The sequence below is a fragment of the Protopterus annectens genome, chromosome 2.part1 (assembly GCF_019279795.1).
Source record: "Protopterus annectens isolate FY-2018-M chromosome 2.part1, PAN1.0, whole genome shotgun sequence".
In the NCBI taxonomy this organism is placed as follows: Eukaryota; Metazoa; Chordata; order Ceratodontiformes; family Protopteridae; genus Protopterus; species Protopterus annectens.
The window spans coordinates 80,113,981-80,140,559 of NC_056729.1; the positions used below are offsets into that span (position 1 = coordinate 80,113,981).

The 26,579-nt window shown below is 43.2% G+C and overlaps 1 protein-coding gene across 1 annotated transcript in view; it reads right to left on the bottom strand.

Annotated features, from left to right (window-relative positions):
- GATB (glutamyl-tRNA amidotransferase subunit B) overlaps positions 1–26,579 on the bottom strand; it is a 677,264-nt gene that overhangs the window by 18,587 nt on the left and 632,098 nt on the right. The window contains exon 12 of the mRNA XM_044062037.1: positions 390–524. Within this exon, the coding sequence (XP_043917972.1) occupies positions 390–524 (135 nt within the window). The remainder of the gene's footprint in view (positions 1–389; positions 525–26,579) is intronic.

Consider the following 26,579-nt stretch of genomic DNA (forward strand, 5'->3'; position numbering starts at 1 on the left):
TACACTTGAAGAAGCCTATCTACCTCCCACTGCTTTACCTACTACCCTCTACTGGGCTATCAGCATGCAGCAGCCTGCTCTTTTTAAAGATAGCCCTTTTACCCTGAAGGACATCCTTGATTTTTCTGCAGAACTTTCCACTGCTACTTTTTAAACCCATTATACCTGAAGAAAAACTAAGCAGTGAACAGAAATTGCAGAGGTGCAGAGTATTTCCTTATTCTGTCAGCCTGTGAAGAATTTATCTTTAAAGCAGTGAAATAATTTTCTAATGAGTTTTTTTTTAAGTTCAGATGCTTTCCATGCTGTATTTTTCAACTGAATATAGAACTTTCTGTATGGATATCATGATAACAAAACTGTGAGCCAGACAAAACCACAATACTTACCACTTCCTGCTGCCCTTTAATAATAGTCTGACAAATCTTCTCCAGTTCTTTTTGGTCCTGGATTAGTCCCAGATTTTTCTCTTTAACTATCTCTGCTGCAGACTTCCCTTCATTGTTCCACATTTCTTGAAACACCTTTAATCCACAAGCAAAAAGACCATCAATGTTAGGTCTTTCAGATGTATTTCACAAATAAGCGTACCTGCATTGTCTTCATTTCAGTCTCTATCATAATCCTAGACTCTCTCTTAACCATCTCATTTTCCAGCAGGCACCCTACAGTTTCTCAGAATGCTCTTACAAAAAAATTAAATTATTATAAAGGCTCAAGCAGACTATGCCTACGATTCTCATCGGTGATTCACACCTTAAAAGCAACATTAAGTACTGTAACATAGTCACTGCCAGCTAAAATGGTCACAGTGATGCCTATTCTCTGCATGCACAGGGACAGAAATCACAGATTTGCAAACAAAACATGCTTAACAATTAACTAAAAAAATAATTAAAATTAATTAAATTTAACCTGAAAAGCTAAGTGTGTGCAGACATTATTAACAAAGTTTTCTAGTAGCTAATGACATAAGGATCAACAAAGTGACATGGATACACTATGTCAAGGGACATTAACACCAGGGTGGAAACCACAACTTTGTCAATCTCTCTGAGCTCTAAACTTGGCAATTCTGCTACTCTGGAATCACAAAGACACTGCAGAGATCTAAACAATAGCCAACCAAAATAAAAATAAATTAAATGGGCAGCAGAAGCGTATTCACGAATACAACTGTATCAGTTCAGGAAAAACAGCCTGCAAGAGTTCAGGCAGTCAACTAAGGGAAGGACCAGAAGCTAAAACTGTAACAAATGTATTTTATTTTTTTATTTGTTGACCAAGTTATTCCCACTAGGCCAGAGCACTCTTTAAAGCTGACACCAAAGGAAATATTCATACTAACTAGGGGAAATATGGCCAGCACACACAAGAACTTTCTCACTCTTTTTGCTAGTGGGTACTGGAGGGTAGTTCCTATCAGTGGATGAAATTAAATTTTGGCCTCTCCAGTGTGTGTGTGTGTGTGTGTGTGTGTGTGTGTGTGTGTGTGTGTGTTACCTACTTTCAGTACTACAGCTTCTGTTTCTGCACAGACACGACAGAAGTTTTGTTTATCAAGAAACTGTGCTGTAAGAAGTTGGTTTGCCTTCAGAGACGTTACAGCAGCTCATTATTGCAAACAGACCCGAGTTGCAATCTCTTTCTGTGGTAGAGATTGTTTGTCTGCTTTGGAGGAAGTTTCTTTTCCTGTTTCTAGTCAGACAGTGTTGCTGGCCTGGAAGAGGCACGTCTGCTGAAGTCATTGAGTGGAACTGCAGAAAGGAGTTCTACTTCTGTGTCTACAACAGTGGAGAAGAGCATGAAAGACAGTCTGTTAATCAAGAAAAGACCTCTTGTCCACATGTTGGCTAACACTACAAAGGTGGTGGATTGTTATGTTGTGTGGATTCTTTAGTAAAGACATTGGTGTTTAAGGTAACTGATATTCATTTGTTCCTTGACGCAGCTGGGCAATGAAAATTTTTAACTGACTTTTAAGAATTTAGATTTGTCAAATTGTTTTTAGTCAAATACCATGCCAAAGTGTATATTTATCCTTGAAATTAGTATGAGTTTGTTAAAATATCCTGTTTTAAAGACGATTGCACAGTTTCAAACTGATATACTGTTGTAATCTGATGTAAGATAACATTTTTCTCCTTTATGTTCTGCTGCACATAGTGTTACTAAGAGTTGTGATGAGAGGAAGATCTGGACAAGCACATGGGAGGTGTGGGTTACTTGAAAGGAGTACAATGCTGGTGTACAACATATTTCTTCTGTGGGCATACTCTTAAAAACTGTGTTTTAAACTGTTCAAAATTATTTGTAAAAGGTCAAGTTTGATTTGATTGTTTGGTGAAGACTCTGTTGTAGCTGTTGATTCGTTTGATAATCTGGTGGGGTGGGACTCTGTTTAGTTACTGGTTAGTTTGATTGTCTAGTGGGTGATGACTCTGCTGTAGCCATTGATTGGTTTGTCTGGCAGGGGGGTGACTCTTTTCCATTTGTTGAAACTGCTGGACAACCTTGTTTAGGAGATGGTCCAGAAGCACAGGAGAACAAACTGGTGTTTTTTTCTTGTAAAAACATACCTGAAGTGCAGGTGGGGTCCTTGGTGGAAGTTTCCAATGAGGTGGAGATAGAAATCTCTGTTTCTACTGATACAAGAAGGAAGTTGTTCACTATTCCACATGTTCCTGGGATGGACCTAATTTAGGTTAAGTGTCAGGATGAGGTCTTTCCAGAAATTTCTGTTTCTTCCCAGGCCAAGGATGGTATTCCAATAGATGTAAAGTATTCTTTGGTGATAGGCCAGTCTAACAGGGTTCCTACTGTGGAATTATTTTTTATGAGTGATGAAAGTGAGGCTAGAAAAAGGAGATATATTGCTGATATTAGTACAAAGGAAGCTATACAGGTGATGCTTGTTCAGCTGATGAGGAGAAGGAAGGGGAGGAGTGGGAGGTGTCTGTTAGTAGTCTGATTAAAAAGTTTAAAAAGTAATTGGTTAAGCAAAAGAACACCAAAGGATCAAAGTTGAATTGAACTATTTAATTGAATGTTCATAGTACTATTAATGAAATATGGCTGGTGTAAACCTGTTAGTGCAGATGTTAACTGTCTGTTGAAGTTCAACGACTGACATCTGTTCAGAGGGAACACGCAGTGGTTTGTTGGAGTTGGAATATTTTTTGAAGTATGCGTTTGGAGACTTATTTGGGTACTGCTGTGCTAGGTTCCTCGAGGGTCGCTTTTTTGGCTGTAACAATTATTTTTCCCTGTTGTATGGTTTTAGTGGATTGCTGTATACATACTGAAGTATTCATCTACACTAGCAGTGTCACTTGCACAATAGGTAATACACTTTCCTTTCATGCAGAAGGCTGTGGATTGTATTCCCACACCAGGTAGATGGATTGTTGACACTGCAAAGTAACATATGTGGGATGCTGCACTCCAGAGTATGTTGTCCTATGGATGAGAGGTTAAACTGAGGTCCCATCTACTTGAGTTCATGGTAGCTCAAGTGTATGCAAAAGATCCCATGGCACCTATCCAAAAAGAGTATGGATCCTTTATTCATAGAAAAAAAACATTACTTACAAAATATTTACAAATGTACAAATATATAACTTTCCACTTCCTTCTATTACTTAATGTATATTCATACTTCAATATGTCAAATTTTTATCCTCATTAGACCCCCCTGCTTCCACAGCCATCTGAATTTATTCAATATTGCTGCCTAAGTCCATTTTCCATTAAACATAATTTAATTTACCCTTTCATTCCATATAATATAAAACATTTATTTTACCATATTGTTTACTATTTTAATATCCATATGTATCTTTTCAACTTTTTTTATATCGTCAAAGAAATTTTCTTGACATAACTTTTCCTATAATTTTACTAATCTTCTACATTTTAAAAACACATGTTCAGTAGTATCCTCTTTCCCATAATATAACATACCCCCGGATTCACTATTCGTCTGTATGGGACTAGCTTAGTCCTGCACGGAAGTGGCCGTTTAGGAGCAGGATGGCAGCGCGCCATGCATATTAATGAAGGCGCACTGCCTGAGCTCCTAATCGTACACGGAGCGTGTTAAGAGTGCAGGGGGCATGTCTGAGAGCAGAGCTCTCAGAATATACATGCTCCTGCAATGAAGAACAGCAGAAAGCCAAAAAAGAATGAGCGAGACCGCTCATAGGTGTCCGCATACCCCCAGTAACATCCCCCCAGGTGTACAAGAGCAATAGTAAACACAAACAATATAAAGATACTTTTTTGTATGAAACAGATTACATTTAACAGTAGGTGCGTGGGTTTGTCCATCGCTTAGCTACAGTTAATGCAGCTTAAATGGCAGAAGAGGATAAAAAGCAAGATATATGCAAATCAAGCCGTATAGCAATAGTGTAATGGGCAGAGTATTCACCTGACAAGCAGTCATTCCTGGTTTGAGTCCCACTGCATTACATTCCATTTTCCATGTCAAATCACGTTATGACCAACATTTTTAGTTGCATAACCTACCAAATAACATATATTTGTGAACTGGAGTACTGCATTAAATGCAGGTGTGAGGTGTCAGTGTCATAATGTTGCAAAGTCCACAAATAATCACATGTGCCCCATACAGTACATTTACATAGGAATCAGGGATACAAATGGACGATAACATTTGTAATGAATGATAACTCCATACAGCTTCCAAATCCCCCACCTTCCCAAGAACCATTAGACATTACTGTCTAAATTAGTGCAGTGGTAAGCGGGAGTAAGCACTATTAAGCAGTAGTAAGCAGGAGTAAGCATATGTAAGCACCAGTAAGCAGGCTGAAGTCCATTTGCATGGGGGTAAGCAATATGGAAGCTAACCCTCTGTAAGCAAACGTAAGCAAAGATTAGCATACCTTACCCTCACGCAAACTGGCTTACAAGTGCTTAAAAGTGCCTTAATCACTCTGTATCCAACAGCTGCTGTTCCGCTCAGCAACAAAATGAACAGCCTTGCAGGTCTTGAACCCAGGACCCTATACACTAGGGTCATAGCAGTTAACCACCAAGCCATTACAGCAGTAAATATGAATGAGGTATCACCAAACAAATCTCCATTATAGTAAAATCAAACTGGACATGTGAAAGGAATCAGTGTACAGCCATATGTTCTATAACCTACTACACAACATAAATATGTGAACTAGAGTACTGAAGGAAGCCCAGATGTGAGGTGTAATTGTAATACAGTGTTGAAGTCCCCTATTAAATACAAGGACCCCATACAGTGTACATACACATGAATCATGGATACCAGACATATATATATATATATATATATATATATATATATATGTATATATGTATATATATATATATATATATGTATATATATATATATATATATATATATATGTAACGTAATCAATAATAAATCAATGCCAAAAAGCAAATATAATGCAAAGTAAATAATAAGCAATGGTAAGAATTGCACAGGCCAGCGTAGTAGGTGTAAGCAATGTGTAGGCCAGCTAACTCAATTTTCCCAGTGGTATACCCCTTTAAACAATGCCAACCTTAGGTAAGCAGGTTTGCCTATAGCTTAGCCATTTCAAAACCATCCAATCATGGGAAAGTGCGGGAAACTGGACCTACTTAAACCCAACAGGTGGGAATATATCTCATAACTGTTTGCAGCTTCCCCTTGCAGGCACCATGTCAGGAAGGGGAGAGGGAGTGTGTTTTTGGGTGCAGCAATGGGGCATCCAGGAGTCCAGAGTCATGACAGAACTCCTTGTCAAAGACCATGAGCAACGACTGCTGCAGGGCCAGTACCAGGGTTCCCAATACAAGGCGGAAGCCTGGGACCGTCTCGCCTGTGACCTCACCAGTGCCACTGGCATACCCCGAACTCATGAGCAGGTCAGGCATCACTATGCTGACCTGAAGCGGCAAAAGGGGGATCTCTTGAATCAGTGGATCCACCAGGCTAGGAGGACAGGGGAGGTCCCAGCTCTGTGTAAGTATCACTCCACTACCTGTTTAATAATAGCCAGCTCATGTATATTATGGATAGGTATGGCTAAATATTCCTCTTATATCCTTCGCAGCCGCAAACAAGGAGGCCCATGGCTATCGCTTGGAGAGGTTGAGATGCGAGGCAGGTTAGTAATACTCTTGCATGTACTGTTATAGGAAATAAATCTAAGTGCATTAGTAAGTCAATTGCCTGTAGAAAACCTGTATTGTTTAAGGCAAGTACTGCATACAGCAGAGAATATGGCAGGAAGAGTCTCATATAGGGTGTATGTAAATAAAAGCATAATAGCCTAACAATGAAGGTCTAACTGCTGTACTGCATGTGTTTACTCCGGTATCATATGGAAATGTAGAGTTGCAATCTATTAATAGTACTGTTATGTTAAGCACTGTAACCCACACTATGCAACATAAATAACAAATGTGTAGAAATGTCTGTATATGACTGGTGTAATCCGCAGAGGTCAGCTAGTACAACTGGGAGAGACATAGACAGAAAACAGTGAAAAGACGGACAACAAAATCCAAATAGCACACACAACTGATATGTGAACTGTTGTGTTTTTAGCACACACAGTCATGGTTCAAATCCTGGGAGTGGTAGTAGTCTATATACAGAATCATACCCCACAACTGTACGGGTATGTCCAGAATGTCTAGTAAATTGGCCCATATCTGCTGCCTGTCACTGTGTCCCCCTGGGAAATCCACAAACAAGGAATACAACTGAATGTCACACATCTTTAAGAACAAACCTGTCACTCTAGCAACTCCCCAAACTGTTATGAGAGTAATAAGTCAAGTATGTCCCATCTACACCCCCATGTTGCCAAGCTGTGACCAGAGTGTGCACAGTAACAGAGTGCGATGTAAGTGCATAATATTAATGTAAAACTGGTACTTTGTGTGGCAACAGTCAGGTAGTGCTAACAAACATTGTTCCCACAGGTCCATCAGATACGAACACTGTGCCCAGAAATAAAAGAGTGATAACCTGTACTGGTACTGTTTACTTTGGTATTGTATGGCATTGTTAGTGTTGCAGTTGCTCTGAATAATAAGGTATTATTCATCACTGTCACCCTCACTCTGCTACATAATATAACTGTCTAGGAAATCCTGTATAAGAGTGATGTAATACAAGGTCAGAATGTAACACCACAGGAGAATTATACACAGTAATCAGATAAGAGATATACAGCAATATCCATATAGCACACACACCTGTGATGGACAGTGTTTTAGTGTTAGCAGACACAACCATGGTCTGAATCCTGGGAGTGGAAGTAGGCTGCATACAGAATCATACCCCACAACTGTACAGATATCTCCAGAATGTCCAGTATATTGGCCCATATCTGCTGCCTGTCACCCTGTTCCCCTGGGAAATCAGTGGGGTGATCCCAGATGTTTAGGCAGCAGACAGGAAATACAACTGATTGTCACACATCTATAAAGACAAACCTGTCACACTAGCAACTCCCCAAAATGTTATGAGAGTATTAGGCCAAGTATGTCTGATCTACACCCCCATGTTGTCAAGCTGTGACCAGAGTGTGTACAGTAACAGTGAGATGTAAGTATATAATACTAATGTGAAATCTGGTACTGTGTGTGGCAACATTCAGGTAGTGCTAACAAACATTGCTCCCACAGGTATGACAGATACGAACACTGTGCCCGGAAATAAAAGCTTGATACCCTGTACTGGTACTGTGTACTCTGGTATTGTATGGCATTGTGAGTGTTGCAGTTACTCTGAATAATAAGGTATCACTGATCACTGTCACCCACACTGTGCTACATAATACAACTGTCTACGAAATCCTGTATAAGAGTGAGTCACTGAGTGACTGAAGGTCACTGAAAGTCACTGAGCTGCACTCATGGATAGCTCTCAATACCCCTCACATCCTCTCCCTATCTGAAACCTGGCTCAAACCACAAATCTCAAATAGTGAAATACTCCCACCAGGTCATAATATCTTCCGATCTGATAGACTTGTAAAAAAAGGTGGTGGTGTGGTCATCCTCTACTCAAACATTCTTAACCTCTCACCATACCCTTCCCCAATTCCTGACTTCCTCCCTGCTGAAATCATCTCCTTAACTGCCATCTGAATCCCCACAAAATACTTGCAATTGCCTCTATCTACCTTCCTCCTGGTAACAATCTGCCCATTCTTGAAAACATCCTATCCTGGTTCTCCCACAACATACCATATGAGACACTTATCCTTGGTGATGTCAACATTGATTGGTCAAACCTCACAACTGAATCCCCCAACTCAGTATCCATCTACACGGCTTCCACCAACTTATAACATCTCCCACTCGCTTCCATAAAAATTCCACTTCCAGCTCCATCACAGACTGGATCCTTACCAATTCCCCCCACCAATACCACAATCCCACCACCTTACCTGACTCCCTCAGTGATCATCTCCCTACCACCATCTTAAGGCACTATTCCCATATTCCTAAACTCCACCTTATCAAAGACTGTTGAAAACTATCGACTTTCAATTCATCCCAATTTAACTCCATTCTCCACAACATAGATTGGTCCATCCTAAAACACCTCCCCCTAAACGATGCTGTAAGCACTTTCAAAAGCATCTTCATGAATACTCTAAACTCCTTAGCTCCCTCTAGGAAGATCAGAGTAAAATCAAACCATGCTCCCTGGCTCTCCAAAGAGACTAGGTCCCTTATGAAACAAAGAGATCATGCTTGGAAAACCTGGACTAAAACTAAACAGCCACCTTTTCTTCAAAAATACAGGCAACTGAGGAACCTTGCAAAAAAACATACAACTAATGACAAAAAGTTATACTATAGGTCTACTCAGCTTAACAACAAATCCAATCCTCGAAAATTTTGGTCAACTCTCAACAACATCCTCTATCCTGGAAAGCCCTCTAATCCCTCCCCATACCCCAACTCTTCTTCTCAGGAAACAGCTACCCTCCTGAATAAACACTTTATCTCTTCCATCCAAAATCTGGTAACCTCTAGGCCAAACTCAACTTCAGCACCCACCTCTCCAAGTCCCACTAACACCACTTTGTTTTCTTTTGAGCCAGTTCCCATTACTTACATCGAATCTCTACTACTCAAGCTAAAACCCTGCTCTCCTTCCACTGGCAATCTATCTCTTACATTCCTCAAACTTGCAGCTGACTCATTTGCCTATCCTGTATCTATACTAATTAATCGATCTATTCTGCAATCAACTGTCCCCACCCTTTGGAAATCTTTCTTCACTATCCCTTTTCATAAAGGTGGAAACTCCACTGACCCCTCAAACTAACGACCCATTGCCATTCTGTCCCCCCTCTCCAAGATATTTGAAAAATGTATTCACTCACAGCTTCTCAATTACCTCCTCACACACCACTTACTTACCCCTGCCCAGCATGGATTTTGTCCTCACCACAGCACCACCACTGCCCTCTGCTCCTTCACTCAAATCATTGCAGAGGCCCCATAAAACAATAAACTAATTTCCTGTCTCTTCTTAGATCTCTCCAAAGCCTTTGATACTGTCTCTCATCCTCTACTACTATCCAAACTTGCAAATCTCCACCTATCCCCTTCACACTTGCCTGGTTTAATAGTTACCTATCTGGCAGGAAACAATCTGTCAAACGGCTCTCATCCTCCTCACCTTTCCTTCCCATCTCCACTGGTGTTCCTCAAGGCTCCATCTTGGGACCCTTTTGTTTAACATCTTCACCAATGATCTTTACACCTCATGCAAAGAGTCCTCCCTTATTCAGTATGCCAATGACTCCACACTTATATCCATCTCAAATAACATTCCTGAACTACACTCCCTGACCCAACAGGCCCTACTATCCACTGAACAATGGCTCTCTCACAACCTATTGATCCCAAATCCCAAAAAGACCAAACTCCTACTTTTCCTTCCCCGTTCTCTTTCTCATCACAAAACCTCCTTTTTTATTACATCTTCTAACAATATAAACATCCAACCTGACACCCACACAAAACTCCTAGGGGTCATTATCGATGACAAACTCAAGTCCAATCTACACATACTCCAATGTATTAAAAAAAACCCCAGAAACTAGGTCTACTATATCGGAAAAAAAAAAATTCCTAACCCCTGAATCTAGACTTACCCTGGGCCAGGCACTCCTCCTCCCCTCCCTCTTATACGTTGCCCCAGTTCTTACCAATATCCAGGCCTCCACTCTAAACAAACTGCAACAGACTTACCATAAAATAGCCAGATTCATTACTAACTCCCCATACAACTCACACCACTGCATTTCTTTAAACTCTCTTCAATGGCTTGAACTTCCCCAGTTTCTGCTATCTTATCAATTTCATATGCTACACTCTGTTCTTTATAAACCCTCCTTCTGTCCATCTCTACTTCCTTAGTCACCATCTACATCCCATCCCAGACCCTCCGTACTTCTAACCAGCAATTACTTGATATCTACCACCCAAAAAGGTCAGTAGGCAAACTACTCTACAAACACTCCCTTGCCCATGCTTGGAACAAACTTCCCCTTGACTTACATTCAATCTCTCACAACTCACACTTTAAAAATGAACTAAAAGCTTATTTTCTCAATTCCAGAACCTGACCTTGCCATGGCCCTACCCTTTATGTACCCTCAAAAGGATCATACTTAGTCCCCCATTACACCTCTCTCTCCAATGTGTCTACTATGCATTTGCACAATTTTATACAAACAAAAAATGTTTATTGTAGATCTATTGAACTATATCAATGTAAAATTGTTACTTAGCTTCTTTTTAATGCAACTTTAACTTTATGCATGTAACCCAACATATGTGAATCATTTTGCTACAACTGCTATTATATCAATATTATTTAAAATTGTAGTTGTTTTAAAATGTATTACTGGAGCTTTTCTCCTCGGGTCTCCACTGAAAATGGGCCACAAGCCCAGTTGGACAAACCTGGTTAACAAATGTCAATAAATAAATAAATAAATAAATAAAATAAAATAAATAAGAGTGCTGTAAGTCACTAAAGGTTGAAGAGGGCAATAGTCTACATATGTCCCGGTTCACCTGCATGTGGTCAAGACATGGCCAAAGTCTGCCCAAGATAAGATGGACAATATGTGCATAACATCAACCTGGAATCTGGGAGTATGTGTAGAAACAGTTAGTGTTAACAAACAATTCCTCCACAGGTATACCAGGTAAGAGGTGTAAACTGCAGGTAAAACCAGTCCATGTATATAGTTGTCGACAGCCATATCACTGTCCAAACTAAGGCAATAGGGTAGTGTAGTAATACTTGTAAGGTACAGATAACAGCATTGACTAGGAAAGTAATGCGAACTACAGGAATATACTAGTTGTTAACTGCCATCTTCCCCCCCCCCCACCATATCTCCAACAATACAGTAAATGCCCACCTCAACTGGTATGTGATGACTCCACTGTAATGTTGGGACATATGTCCTATTGTCTGATAATTATTTAAATCTGTTTCTATGCAAGTGCTATGTTAAAATACTCAACATTGGTGGCATGGTGCCATCAATGTACCTGCATGCTGTTGTTATTACCACTGTGGTCTCATATATGCATGTGTTCTGTTTGCTATGCAACTGTTCCATATCTGGTGTCTGGTTTAATGGGAATATCTATGCATGCTGTTATACCTAATCCTGGAATGTGTTACTATTACTAACCCACATATGTTGATAAACCAAAAACACCATAGCATGTATGGGAATGTGGGTCCCAGCGGACGCACCTGTCCCACCACAGCTGGCCATGGCACCGGGAACAGCACGTCTGGGGCCCAACCCAGGACCTCCTCATCCACTGGTCCTGCATCACCTCTGGGTAGAACCGCCTCAGGGGATGGGGTTCGCCCCCCCTGGGAGCGGACAGGAACCTGTCACCCGTTGCCAGGTCCGGGTCATGGTGCGTAGCGAGCTCAATCAGCAGTTTGGAGATCTGCTACACCAGCTCAAGGGCCGCGTGTCGTGACTAGAGGGTTGGCCTTGCTCTCCAACTCAACTCCCAGCACAGCCACCTTTGGGGCTATGAAGGTGACTGCCCATGGGTGGGGATCTCAGTCCCACTGTTTCCACTAGGGGGCTCATGGGCTTCTGATTTCCCAACACCCCTCCCCATCAAGGTGTTTAACGCCCACGTGTCATATACCGCCCCTTTATGCATCTTGTTTGACTTGTCTGTTAACCTATCTCCCCAAATATACCTACTATGCCTCCCCAACATCCCACTCTCAACTGTAAAAAAGAAAAAAGGACAATCTGTTCCTCAAAAAATATCGCCACATACATAGCTGTCCATTTTGCACACGTGTCCACTGGACACATGTAATTTGATCTAATTGGCATCACAACATATTATCGTTGTCCTCCCCCTCCCTCAGGGGTTTGAGTGTCCAAATGTACCTCCAAATTTAGTGCATATGCACAGCTGCTGTAGAAGAAATGGGCAACTATGGACCATCCCTACACCCTCCTGCACATCCCTAGGTATTTCCCCCCTGTCTTTCCCTCTTTGTGCCCCTTTTTCACCACTTTCTTATCAACCCTTTTTTCTTTTCTTTTAAAGAAATTAGCGCGGGGTAAGCGGAAGTAAGCATGTTTAAGCAGCAGTAAGCGGGTTTAAGCTTGTTTGCACGGGGGGGGTAAGCAATGTAAAAGCTAACTGAGTATAAGAAACAGTAACCGGAAGTAAGCAGCGCATACCTCCTCGCAAACCCACTTACAACTGCTTAAAAGTGCCTTAATCATTCTGTATCTGACCGCCCTTATTCCGCCCAGCAACAAAATAAACAGCTTTTGCAATGCTCGAACCCAGGACCCTGCACACCATACCCAAAATGATTTACCACTAAGCCATGTCAGATACACATAACCCTGATGTTTTCACAAACATATCATCCAGCCCAGACATTCAACAGTACAGGGAATGTATTTCAACATGTAATTGCATGTGTGTGTGTATACATATTAATTCTATATATGTAGATATATATATATATATATATCTATGGGTGTACTTCGCTTGATTGAAAACTCAATTCACTGAAAATGAAATTACTAGGACCACTTCACTGAAAACTTACTTGACTGAAAACTCATTTTGTTGAAAGTTATATATGGCCTTTTCCCCACTGTAGTGCTATCCTGGAGTTAGTATATATAGTAAGGGAGGGTATGGGGGCAAAGCCCCCCACATAGGTTGGTTATATAGTCTCTTCTGGAAACAGTTATTCATTAGACTTGTAAGTATCACTGTGTATAGTTTAAAATGTTTATAATAACACATACACACACAGAGATATGTATAGAAAAATACATATGTGGAAGGTGCATGCAATGTGGAACAGCCACTATGCCTACAGTTGCCACCTTACCAAATGGACACAGTATGAGCCACCCATACAAATGACAATCGTTGCCTGCAACATATACCCACAGAGAGGTCAAAGGATATAACACCACACACAGGTTTGCATAAATGGGAAAGCTTTATTTGTGTACTATTACAGTTGTATATGCCATGTCATATAGCTGTTCAGACAGTGACATACATATAAACAGAGTAATGCAACTGTGAAACAGTTACAATAATACGGTAGTCTGGAAATGTTTACAATGTTGCTGTCCAGGCCGAGGCCTTCAAGTAGTACAATAGTAAAGACAGACTGGGCCACAGAATACCAATCAATCAACAGTAAGTAATGCAGAGGTATAGTCCAGCGGCCTCTATCGACACTCTGTACACAATCCCTAGGGGGTAAAGACCTCAGTTGACACAATGGGATGCATCTGTTACATAACAAGGCATAACTGACACCATCACAATTACACTGACAAACAGAACAGTCTGTATGGCAGGAAGCAGTAGGCCTGCATTTACCCAAGGTGAATTGTATGGCAATGTACATCCAGATAACTTAAGGCAGCTTACGCCAGATACCCTCACATGTTGTAACAGCCTAGGTTAGTTATGGTGCACTTCCCCATAGACTCAATAATACAGGGCCATATACCAATGTTACATACACTGGCCTCTGGAGTGCATAAGGGCACACAAGCATTGTGTAGGTGAAGCCCACACATATATGGACCCAACCCCACAGTATGTGTGGGGGACACAACAGCAGTGGACTGATGGCAGGAATGGCAGCATGACATACTCACAGCCCACTACATAACAACCACTGACAGCATGTCATACGTACAAAACCTGGTATGTAGGTGTAGGACAGAGGCTGGAACACAGGCCCATATGTGAAAAACTGTTGTCATACACTAAGCAAGTCACTGTGTTACAGGATAGTCTGCAACATACCCTTAGTCAGGAATATGAAGTTAGAAACAGAAATGGATGTAGCCATGTACTGATAGTACTCAACACACACACTCAACACACACACTGCCAGTGATATAGCTGACAACAGACCTGTGTGGTGGACAGACAAAACATAATAGGCACACCTCTGGCCATCAAGTGGACAGGCCCACAGTTGAGAGCTATGCAGACAGACTGCATTCCAAGTTAAACTAGTATGTACACACAAACCCTGTAACACCGGTGCTATACAATGCATACAACAAGACTACTCACACTCTGTCTTTAGTTCTGGAACCTCCTACAAATATGTAGCTGGCCTGAGTGTGCAGGTTCTCCTGTAAGAGGTATTGCTACCTGCTGTCTGTGGCACTGCTGCCCACACACAGGAAGGATGTCCACCATACAAGAAAGGTAAAGGGACCATGCCCACATGATGTAGGGATTTACAGTAGTTGGTTTCCATGACAGTGGTACTTGGAAGTACTACACAGCATGCTGCATGCAAGTAGCAAGTGGAGAACACTGATTGGTGCAGAGGCCATCATCTGATCATGTGCATCACCTACAAAACTCATGCTGCGATCTATTCAAAGCAGCTCAATCCAGTTACTGGAGAGAGAGAGAGAGAGAGTGCGTGAAAGGCACAAACAAACAAATGAGAAAAAAAAACATCAAGCAAACCATCCAGAAGAGACTTCATTCCCAGAACAGGTATGTGAAGTATATATGCATGTGAAGTATATATGCATGTAATTGACCGTAGTACTTGGTCCATAATAATAATGGGATAGATGATGTGGAATGATTTATATGTGCCTTCAGGTGTTGTACTGATGTTCAGCTGAACAACTAAGGGCAATAGAGCCCATCCCTGTGGGTAGTGGGCCATACCCATCAACCGTGCAGAACACCACTGACTGATAAGATGTAAGCCATCATACTGTGTATTGTGTAATGGGAAGTATGTATATTACTGTGGCCAATAGCTGGTGGTGGAAGTAATGCCATAATGATGGACACGTGGGTTCCACAGCACACCTCTTGCAGGATACTCAGGTTAACCTATATTGTAGCATGCAGGAATGCCATCTGTGTGTAATAGGGTTACCTGTAGTCTGGCCCTACATATACCCCCCTAATGTCAGGCTGTGTCCATATGTGGCACCTGTCTGTGTTGTAGCAAGGCAGAACAGTGCACCTGTGCAGGAAAGTGTTGTGAGATTGTGGACCTGATGTCTGAATGTACCCCACATATAGGTATGCATATATGTACATATACATATATACATATATATATATATATATATATATATATATATATATATATATATATATACACACACACACACACACACACACACTCACCCACCCACACACACACACACACACACGTATGTCCACAAATATACAGATACCCATGTGTAGACATACATATGAACACATATATACATCATATATATCTACACATATCTAGATATATACCTATATGCACATGTCTACATATATACAAACACACACACAAACATACATGTATGTAAATACATGCCCCTATATTACCATCACAGTGCTGCATTCTATGGGTGAGGAAACAGCTCACAAAGCAATACACACAGATATCTACAGCTGTCAGTGTGCGAGACATGGATGGGTATGTCATATGTGAACCCCTTGTTGGGACCACATTGCCCTTGTCTGTGAAGTATGGAATGGGAACATGGGGAAGTATGGCAGGTATAGTTCTGGAGGTGGTCAGGCTTGGTGGATATAGAGTGCAGCCTACAGGGGTGGTATGTGTCAAGAGCTGGGTACACACCCTGGATGGTGTGTGTGGTCTGTGATGTGGACACCCCATGGACCCCAATATGAACACAATGGGAACAAGCCTCTCACCCACTGCTACTCACAACAGCAGTCCAGGTCCCGAAGGTGCCTGGCCTGGAGGCTGAGCAGGAGGAGCATGTGGGCCCTGTGAATGTGTACTGGGTGTCTCAAGGTGATGTAGCACATCCCACATGTGTCTGTGGAGCCCGTTATGGCTTACACCCTGGACCTGATCTCGGGGGACAAGAACATGCCTGTGTGTGCCCCGGGGGGGGGGCGACAACATCCTCTGGGTTGGTTCCTCCAGAAGGTATTGCTCGGCCAAGTACATAGAGGCCCCAGGGTGGGTCACACATGTATTCTGGCCTGGTAACATGGGCAGATGAGTTTGGAGAGGTGGTTCGGTTGGCCAATAGTACATATGCATACTATTGTGCCACTGTTATACAACATATGTCAGTAATCATAGTCTACACAATCCTGGAACATGTCCAACAGCATGCATAGATAACCCCAATAACACAGACTGTCAGATGTGCAGCAAGCATACCACAGACATATATGGAACCATTGTGGCCCTGACAATGGCATGGATGTGAACAGTCTGTAACAGGCCAGTAATGACAGTGTCCACACAGGGAACATGGCTACAAACACATCGCACAAAGTGTGGTACATTACAATATCTGTCCCACTGGTAGGTATGCTGTATTGAGTTGTGTGTACAGTTTATAGTCGCTGATATGGTGGAAGGTGACATTGATGTGTATAAAGAACTGTGGTAACATTGCTGCATGACTTGCTCACACCTGTGTCCATCTTTATGTCTTTCAGGCACAATGTCCCATGGAAGCCTTCCGGTGTACTCAGCAGCTGAAAATTACATTCTGGTGAACCATCTCATACAGCACTACACAGTCTTGTTTGGCCAGGCTGCCCATGATCAGCAGGAGCGGATCGCCCTGTGGAATGACCTAGTCGACAGGGTCAATGATGTCGAACTGCACACACGTAGGTATGAGCAGATACGGCATCATTGATCTGACCTGCTTCGCAATTCCCATCAGCGTGCTGCTGCAGTCCGGGGGGTTCACCTCGCCACAGGAGGGGGGCCATGCCATCCATCCCCCCGACACGTGTGGAGGAGCTCCTAGACAGCCTCCTGGCACCTGCCCGTTTGCATAACCACCAACCACTGGACACCTTTGAGGAGGTGGACGCTATCCACACACCGACCGAGGAGCGTGCAGGTAAGGCCACAGTGCACATCAGTAGAACACAGTTGTGTATACATCCACATCTGTGCAGGCAGATCATGCAAATGACACGTATTGGGCTCATGTACTGTTAAGATATGCGGTGATGTGGTCCCATGGCAGATCAAGGATGTGTTCGTCATATCAACAAGGGTGTGTACACCCCCAATAGCCATGGTACGCTCTGATGGTTGTCAATGTTTGAATTGGTCATACATGGTAAGCTGATGTTGAGAGCTGTATCAGGCATTCACAAATGACATCTGTCCACATATCATCCCAGGTATGTGTTGCTGTAAAACATAGCGGCTGAGAGCATTAAAGATGACATAACTGACACAGTACTACAAATTCAGCAATGGGTTGTGCACCTGTGAGGTGTGGTGCACAGTACATGGCAGGGTGCAGAATAAGTGCACAGCAATACTGTGTACATGGATGCAGTGGTATCCAGGGGAAGGGGCATCACCTAGTAGCACAGCACATGCATCACACACATATATACTGTTGCTAGCATGGATTGACTATAGCTGCCACTGCATGCTGTTGTGTACCATATGTTATGCATGTTAACAGATGGGTAAATAGGACTATTTTGTGTACTATCATTGTGCAACCTTACCTATATGTGTGTGCGTGTGCGTCCTGGTGGGTAGTTTGTCTGTAGGGTCACTCTGGTGAAGTGGGGGGAGGCTGATGCATGTAGGATGCATGTGTGCATATGTGTGTGTGGGTGGGTGGCCATGTATGCACATGTGTGATTGTGGGGTTGTTCAAACAGCAGTACCTCCATTTGGGATCGTGCAGTACATGGACATGGACTGCCACATTACACACCAGGAATATTTGTCATGTATGTAATCACAGGAAAGCAGATAGTATAATAAGGTCTGTAGCATAGAACAGGCATTGAGAGGGAAGGTAGACACCAGGTATACCCTTAATATCGCATTCAGCAGGGAGGTGACAGACAACCCATGTATGCAGCACTACAGATGCATTGAGGAAGTACTAGTTAACACCAGGGAGTGTATCCATATATTACAGTTATCACATGATAGGCTGACTGAGCACCATATCTGCATGCAGTGAGCAAGATATACAAATGACACTCCAGTGCGTGTATTATGGAGTGAACATAGTAGCCCACACATATAGGGGCCATGCTCATGATGTCCAGACATACACAGGGTGAACACGGAATGACAGCAGTGAGGCCATCTAAAACTACTACACACAGGTCAGGCAGGTAATGTAGTAACAGGTCTTGTATTGTGATCACTTGTCTAGGCATTTAGAGGACTAATATGTTAATGAGTGGTATCAATGTGTGTATGTTACTAAGTGTGATGCAGGATGGGGAACGCATGGAAATATACATGGGACTGTCTGTAAAGTCATGGACAGGTAGGTATTACGGTGGTGTGTGTGTGTACTGTTATGCAATGCTGTACAGGTTTTAAAGTGCATCTACTGTTTTCCCCCACAGGTGGCAAGGTGGGTCAGGGTCCCTCCTGCATGCAGTCTGATGTTGGTGTCCATACACACACCGAAGATGATGACAGTACTGTTGATGCACAGGTGGGGTTGTCAGGGCCAGAAACAGCACCAACATTTGACATACTCCTTTTAGCCACCCCAACCCTACACAGTTTCAGTACCTATACATACCCCATCACCAGTGGCCATAGCAGATGGACAGCTGGCATTTGGTGACAGTGCACAGTAAAGTGTGGTAACCATGCCTACTGAGTCTGGTCAAAGAAGGCATAGACAGATGTCCGGCGGGGCACCACATAGGCAAATGTCCCTGGGTGCTCGTGGTAGGGCCGCAGGTCATCATGCCCCTAGCAGAAGCGACACAGCTGGTACCAGCAGGTGCATGTTTCAGGCTGTCATGGTGTCGTAGGCACATATTGAACGTTACACCAGACAGGGTCTGAGGCTGCATAGGGCTGCTCTCACATCTGCAAGTGACAATGCCCATGAACTGGCTGGTGCCATCCGTATGTTAACTGAGTTCATGGACAGACAGTCCGGTGAGATGATGGCCCTCATCGACCATGGTCTGTCCATGCTTGAACGTGTGGTGGGCCGCGTGGATGTGGGCCAGCAACGGCAACAGCTGGCAGTCAACGTGGATGTGCTAGGACACCAATGGGCTCCCGTTGTGGCAGTACCAGCCCTGGCACTGTAGGGGGGGGGCACTGTCCACACCACACCACAGCAGGCCACGAGCACGTGGTCCTGGCCAGTCCCAGGAGGGATCTGGTTCCAGCAGACATTTGTCATCTTATCAGGTGAAAGTAGCACATCGAAGCCTGTACCTGGACGTGCCCATGGAACCCCTGGCAAGTACAGTCCACATGTCTGTGGCCGGAGGCAGTGAACTGCACACCCTGCCAGGTATGGTCTGCAGCTGTCCATAAACACTTGTGTAGGACAGCCACATGGCAGAACTGTGTGCATGCATACCCACACACTATACAAACACACTTAGAGCAAAGCCATACCTACACACACATCACCACACCCAATTCACCTCAGTACACCCCACACCCACATACATGGTGTCAAATATATCGCCCACCTTCGGCCTCTGGCAAACCAACAACACACCCTGTGCATATGATGATACCTGTGCCACATCCCTGTCATCCATACCATCGATGCAGGGACAGGCTAATATAGTTCTGATGCACACGGTGCCTGTACTACAGTGTGTCACAGTACTGCAGTGTAACATGTTGTAAGGAGTAAAGTGTAATGCATACATGTCAGGTAGTGCAGTAGTCCAGCAATGATGCATTATAGCTGTTAGTAGCACTGGTTGATTGTGGTCTCTATAATGATATCCATTTCTGTTGTAGGTGTACAATGTGTCAGCACGAGGATGGTCTGCAGTCATATTCCACAATGGGGTATGGCACTGTGGTGACACCATGGCTGTGACATATCTGGGGTACAGTTGAACACATGTCACAGGTTTGTATAACAGTTATTGCCTGTGCCACATGGACAGGTGACCCGGTGGGACGTGTATAATCTGCAACCTGATGTAGACCCATCCACATACACTCACACACTTACTTGGCAACACTGGGACTAGACCCCTACCTAGGTATGTAGTGATACTGAAGGGTGTGGCTTTCATTGCACACAACACACACCATTTAGGATGTGTTCCAGGTTACACGACTGCTATATAACCCATTGTATGTCCCAACAGTGGTACTACAGGGATAGGCATCTAATGCACATACCACATTGTCATGCCTCACCTTTGAGCAGCAACAACACTATCTGTACTACTGTGTGGCAATCGGTATTGTAATAGCAGTATGTGGCCTCGGAATGCTGTACACTACAATGGGTATCCCATGCCTATCAACTCATTTGTACAACACTGTTGTGCTGGTACTTCAAGGCTCATGTAGCCGGTATGGAGAGGAGCTTAACAGGGTACATGTAATGTCCCATACAGCAGCAGCCACAACTGACTATGGCAATGGGTGTTGCAGTGGTTGTGATGGCCCTCATGGAATTCCCACGTACAGGTGTGCTAACATACAGACACTACTATACTCAGTCATGCACATGTACATGTGTCAGTACTGGGGTGAATCGCTGCTGGGGTCATAGCTGTGTACCTAGCTATTGTCCAAGGAAAGATGGGTTGTGTAGGGGTTGTGTGTACAGTGGTATCCTGTCACCTGCCATGTGGCAGCAGGCAATTTATCGACTGCCACTACTGTGGTGACCCTCAGGGTGACAGCGACATGCATCAGCCAATCCTCCAGGTGCCTCCTGCACATGGCCACTGAGGTGATCAAGTTGACATGTATGCAACATGCATTACAACACATGGTTAGTGTCTGTGATGGAGACCTGCACCCAAGCATGGTCTGTTGACTGTGGCAGTGTAGTGGAGCTACCCGTGGTATGTGGTGCGTACAGGGTGTTATCTCCTATATGTGCCAGTTCTTACACAGCTGGATAGAGATGTCAATCAAGCTTATGTTGCCTGCTGGATACCTGCCATCTGCACATCTGTACAGGGACTGACAGTCATCAGCTTGGCAAGTAGCTATGCAGTAGGATGAATGTGTTGACAGATAGACGTTTGACAATATGTATGCCAAAACTACATGTCAGAAGCCCTCACTAACGTGCTGTACAGACGGTAGTCTAGAGTTACAGTCCACATGGGTCATTACCCAGTAGGGGTTATATACTGTGACAGCTCACACACCAGGGATACAACAGGAAGGCCTGAGAGTCAAGCTATGCCTGCAGGTGTGCCTATTGTCAGTACTACATTTATCACTCTACTCTTGCCTGGGTAAGCACTGCTAATAGTAGTACCACCATAATACACTACATGCCAGTGTGACAGCATGTACCCTGGGCTACTACCCCTGTATGTAACACATTCACAAGGGTAACAGTGCTGTATAGGCCTCCTATACATCTGTGTCCCTCGCATGACACTCACATCCCTTGCTACTGTAATGACAGCACATAGGCGCATATATTGTACATGGCAATACATACACTTATTACACATGCCATTACCCTGCTATGTTATCAGACTGGGTGGTATGAACTGGTTACCAGGGCTAAGCCATGCTTAGCAGGTATCAACATTGCTCCAATATAACAGCTAAGCTGATTTGCGCACTGGTAAGCGAAGCCCACACTGTGTAAGTGCCCGTACGTTTACCCGTAGTTTAGCACCACTTAGCTTCACGCAAATGCGCTTAAAGCTGCTCAAAACTGCCTTAACCACTCTGTATCGGACAGCCCTTGTTCTGCCCAGCAACAAAATGAACAGCTCTTGCAGGTCTTGAACCCAGGACCCTGTACACTATAGTCACAAGACTTAACCACTACGCCATGACCACTGTGAAGACAGCTGTTGTTTTCCAATATATATGTCAATACACATATTGATTAGTATAGAACAATTGCCTTTACTTCCACAAGTGTGTAGTACTTATTATTAATGACTGTTGCATCACATATGTCGTTTTACCATAATGTACACATAGCAGATACATACAGTGAGATACATCTGGGAGGATATACACAACTGTGAGGTTAACACATGGCAGGAATATGGATATATACATATAATAGGTTGATATATGTATACATGTACATACACATGTATATTCATACATATGTCTGTATACACATCTGTATAGTGCAACATATAAATGGCCATGCGTACATCTCCTCGCATGTATATATATATATATATATATATATATATATATATATATATATATATATATATATATATATCTATATATATGTATGCACATTCTATGTGTATAGATATGCCTATTTATGTAGATATCTATAACTATACGTGCATACATATGTATTCTGATATACCTATTACTGTCAATATATATGTAGACAGCCATAAGTATATGTGCATATGTATCTCTATCTGTACGTGTAGACATATATTACTGTGTACATGTATAAATCTGAGTGTTTATATGTGTGTGTATATATATATATATATATATATATATATATATATATATATATATATATATATATATATATATATGGACATATACATATCCATCTATGTATGTCGATATGTATATGTGTATATATCTATATAGATGTATGGATAAGTATATATACATATATGTCCACCATATGTCCTGAACATGGAGTGGAGCCCTACCTCAGCCCCAGTAGTCCCAACCTCTTAGTGCAAGGGGATGTCAGGTATGTAGTGCAGGTATATATGTAGATTATTGCTACTGTGATGGGGATTATCTTCACAGACATGTTGTGTGTAGGAGGTCACATCTGCTTTTAACATGTGCACCATTGGCTACTGACAGACATCCTAAGGACATCATAGTACAGTACCACTGCTAGCACAGTAATGGTCTTGTGGACTACAGCAGAGCTATGGCCAATAAATGTGGACAGTCTGACACACTCTGGTAAGTCCAGAGGTATAGGCAGAACCCCTTAGTGCAAGACATGTGGACCAAGCCTGACAATGTGGATGTTAACAGCCATGTAGATGGGTATATCACGTAAATACTGGTATATATTTACCCACATAGGTTATGCATTCACACACCCCTGTCTGTTCTGATACATAATAACCACTGGTACAGAGATGCCATGGCCACACACTACCCACTAGTTAGTGATATACATCTGTACATCATCCCACTGCTTTGTCTGACATACATGATTGTTATGGTGGCCTGGCAGCCGTACATCTGTCAAGTATCTGGACATAACATCACACTGCGTTAAGTACACTAAGCTACTAGGCATGTAACACAGCACTGTGCAGGCTACAGGCAGACTACCACGACACTGGCCTACATTTCTTATGGGGAATTACACCTGTACCTGCATATATAGCAGGCTCTACAGGCATGTCACAGCACAGAGTAACAGACACCTGTGTGAGAGTGCATAACCACAGCCAATGTCAACAAAGCCACAGCCACATATGGTAGTTAGCGTAACATTACAGCATATGGACTATCTGATCCAACACCATCCTCATATGTGCCACTCACACACTAACCCTCCATATACTGGGCCACTACACAGTGTGGTCCGATGCCTGTCTGTGGTATGGGACATGTGTGTGTTTGGCCCTACGAACATGTAAGCCGATAACATACAGTGGAGCAGCATGTAACATCAGATAGAACCTGACCAAGAACAATGACATCTACCACAGTCTGTACACAGGCCAAGGTACATATTCACAATACACACACTGTCGACAATCACCATAAGTACACAGACCTCAGTACTGTACACACAACCACAGAATGCCCAGGTTATGTCCTCAAAGATAACCCCTACTATACATAACATGTGTAGCAGTCTGATATCTCACTGACTTGTCATCAGATATGATATCAATAAACTATGGTATACAGAACATATGCACCTTTTACTGCATGACATATGTACAATGGTTGACAGAGTTGTGGCTGGAAGCACAAACACAGGGCCAATATTGACATGTTGCTGTGATAACCTCATACACTTACTGTTTTAACGGTTTGTTGTGACATATGTCCTATAAGGGATATGAAGTCAGTAACTCTCATGTCTGTTACCATGTACTGACTGCAATCCTCACACTATGCTTCTGCAGTTCACACATAGGTGCTCTGTGAGTAACACAAGAAACAAAAGGCACCACACACACAGATGACCCTACAGATGGGGGTTTCCTCAGAAACATATCACTGTCATAACAGGCATTAAAACATGTAGACCAGCCATATCCACACACACCCTGTTAAACCAACATTACTCCAAATGCAGAATAGCAACACTTACATTCTGCAGTCATGTCAGGCAAATCCCCCTCCTGTGTGTTGGCCTGTTTCCACAGTGTATGTTGTTAGAGGTAAATCCCCGATCCATCTGTGATGCTGTTTGCCAAACAATAGATCTAGGTCCTGCTCACAGTGAATGAATACGCCCAACACCAACATGATGTTCCTAGATATTGGAGTGTGTGTCCAGGCAATTGGCTATGGGAATGTTACCACAGCTGTTCCACATGCAATCAGCTAGAGAAGGGCTGCAAGTCGTGCAGAGGCCATCAGCTGAGCATGAGCATCACTTACAAAACACATGCTGCTGCCTAAGAAAAACAGGTGTAAGTCTCCACATCCAGCAGAGAGGGTCTGAGAGAGGCAGACAGAGGCAAAGATAAGTCAGGGAGGGGGGGGGAGTAAAACCTAAGCATGTTTGCGTCACACACCTACCAGTGCAGAGTATCAAACCCCTGAATGACTATGTATTGCTATCACGTCTGTGCAGCTATTGGATGCGCCACATAGCTTACATGTTGAGAAGCTCTGCAAATGCATATGTGATGGTTAGTGACATCTGCAACAGTGATATGGTAGGTGTAGTACACATGCCTGCCCGCATGAAAAGGTGTCAGCGTCAACACAGCCACACTCTCTCAGGGACCCACAAACATTGACACACTTGGCAGGGTCAGGAATACACCTTCTCACTAGTTAGTCTGTTACAGTACAGTACTGTGCAGGTATCACATGCACCACAGGGGTTATCCAGAGGTTTAAACGGTATCTGACATCAGACAGCATGCTTCACTATGCCAATGGGGGTTGTAGTGAGCGTGAATGTGGTCAAAAGCATCATACACCACACACAGACACAGGGTGCCAGTAATGACATGCATGGGTGCATTGCTTCATGGGTGTGTAGTGGTTGACTGTGCCAGAAGACTATACAAGGCTAGGTGATGGGTATACCCTGGCATCAAGCCACATGACAATGGTCTGCAGTGTGGCTCAGGGGTGTAGCGTCCTGATTGGCCCACACAGGTGGGTATTGTAATCACCATCCAGTCACTTGGGTAACGTGTGTGGCCACTGCTGTGCACTGCTTGCCATGTATGTGTTCCTTAGTCCATGACATGGACGGTGTCTGGGATGTGCACATGTCCCACATGCATGTACAGTGATATGTGGAACTGAACCTGGGGTGTCTGGTCCATGTTGTGTACACAGACTATCATCAGATGTGCCAGTCCTGGCCTCATGTCGCGGGAACTGGTAATGGACAGCAGGTTGACCCTGCACCTACACTGATAGCATGATACAGGTATTCCCTGGTGTCAGTGGCATCTGTTCATACAGGGCATATATTTAAGGCATGGTATGTTCTTTGTGGGTCACATCTGCTGGCACCACAGATGTTGCAGGTGTCCAGTGAGGAACATAGTGAAGGCGCACTGTCTGCATATACGTGCCTTTTGTATTGATGGACAGGGTGCCATGCCCTCTGTAGTCCACTGCAATCACACCATGGTTACTATCTGTGGGCAATATGCAGGGTACTACCAACATAGCGGTTGTTGCCTAGGCAAGTGCGTTTGTGTATGAGACATGGGTTGAGAGCGTTCTCTGGGTAATACAAGATTTGCTAACTTTGTTCGCCAGGCCTTGATGTCACATGTAGGGGTATGGATTGGCACCCCAGCCTCTCGGTTATTTCACATCTGTTATCCTTGTAAGGTGGACAGTGTGACATATAATAGGGCCACCATGTAAGAAA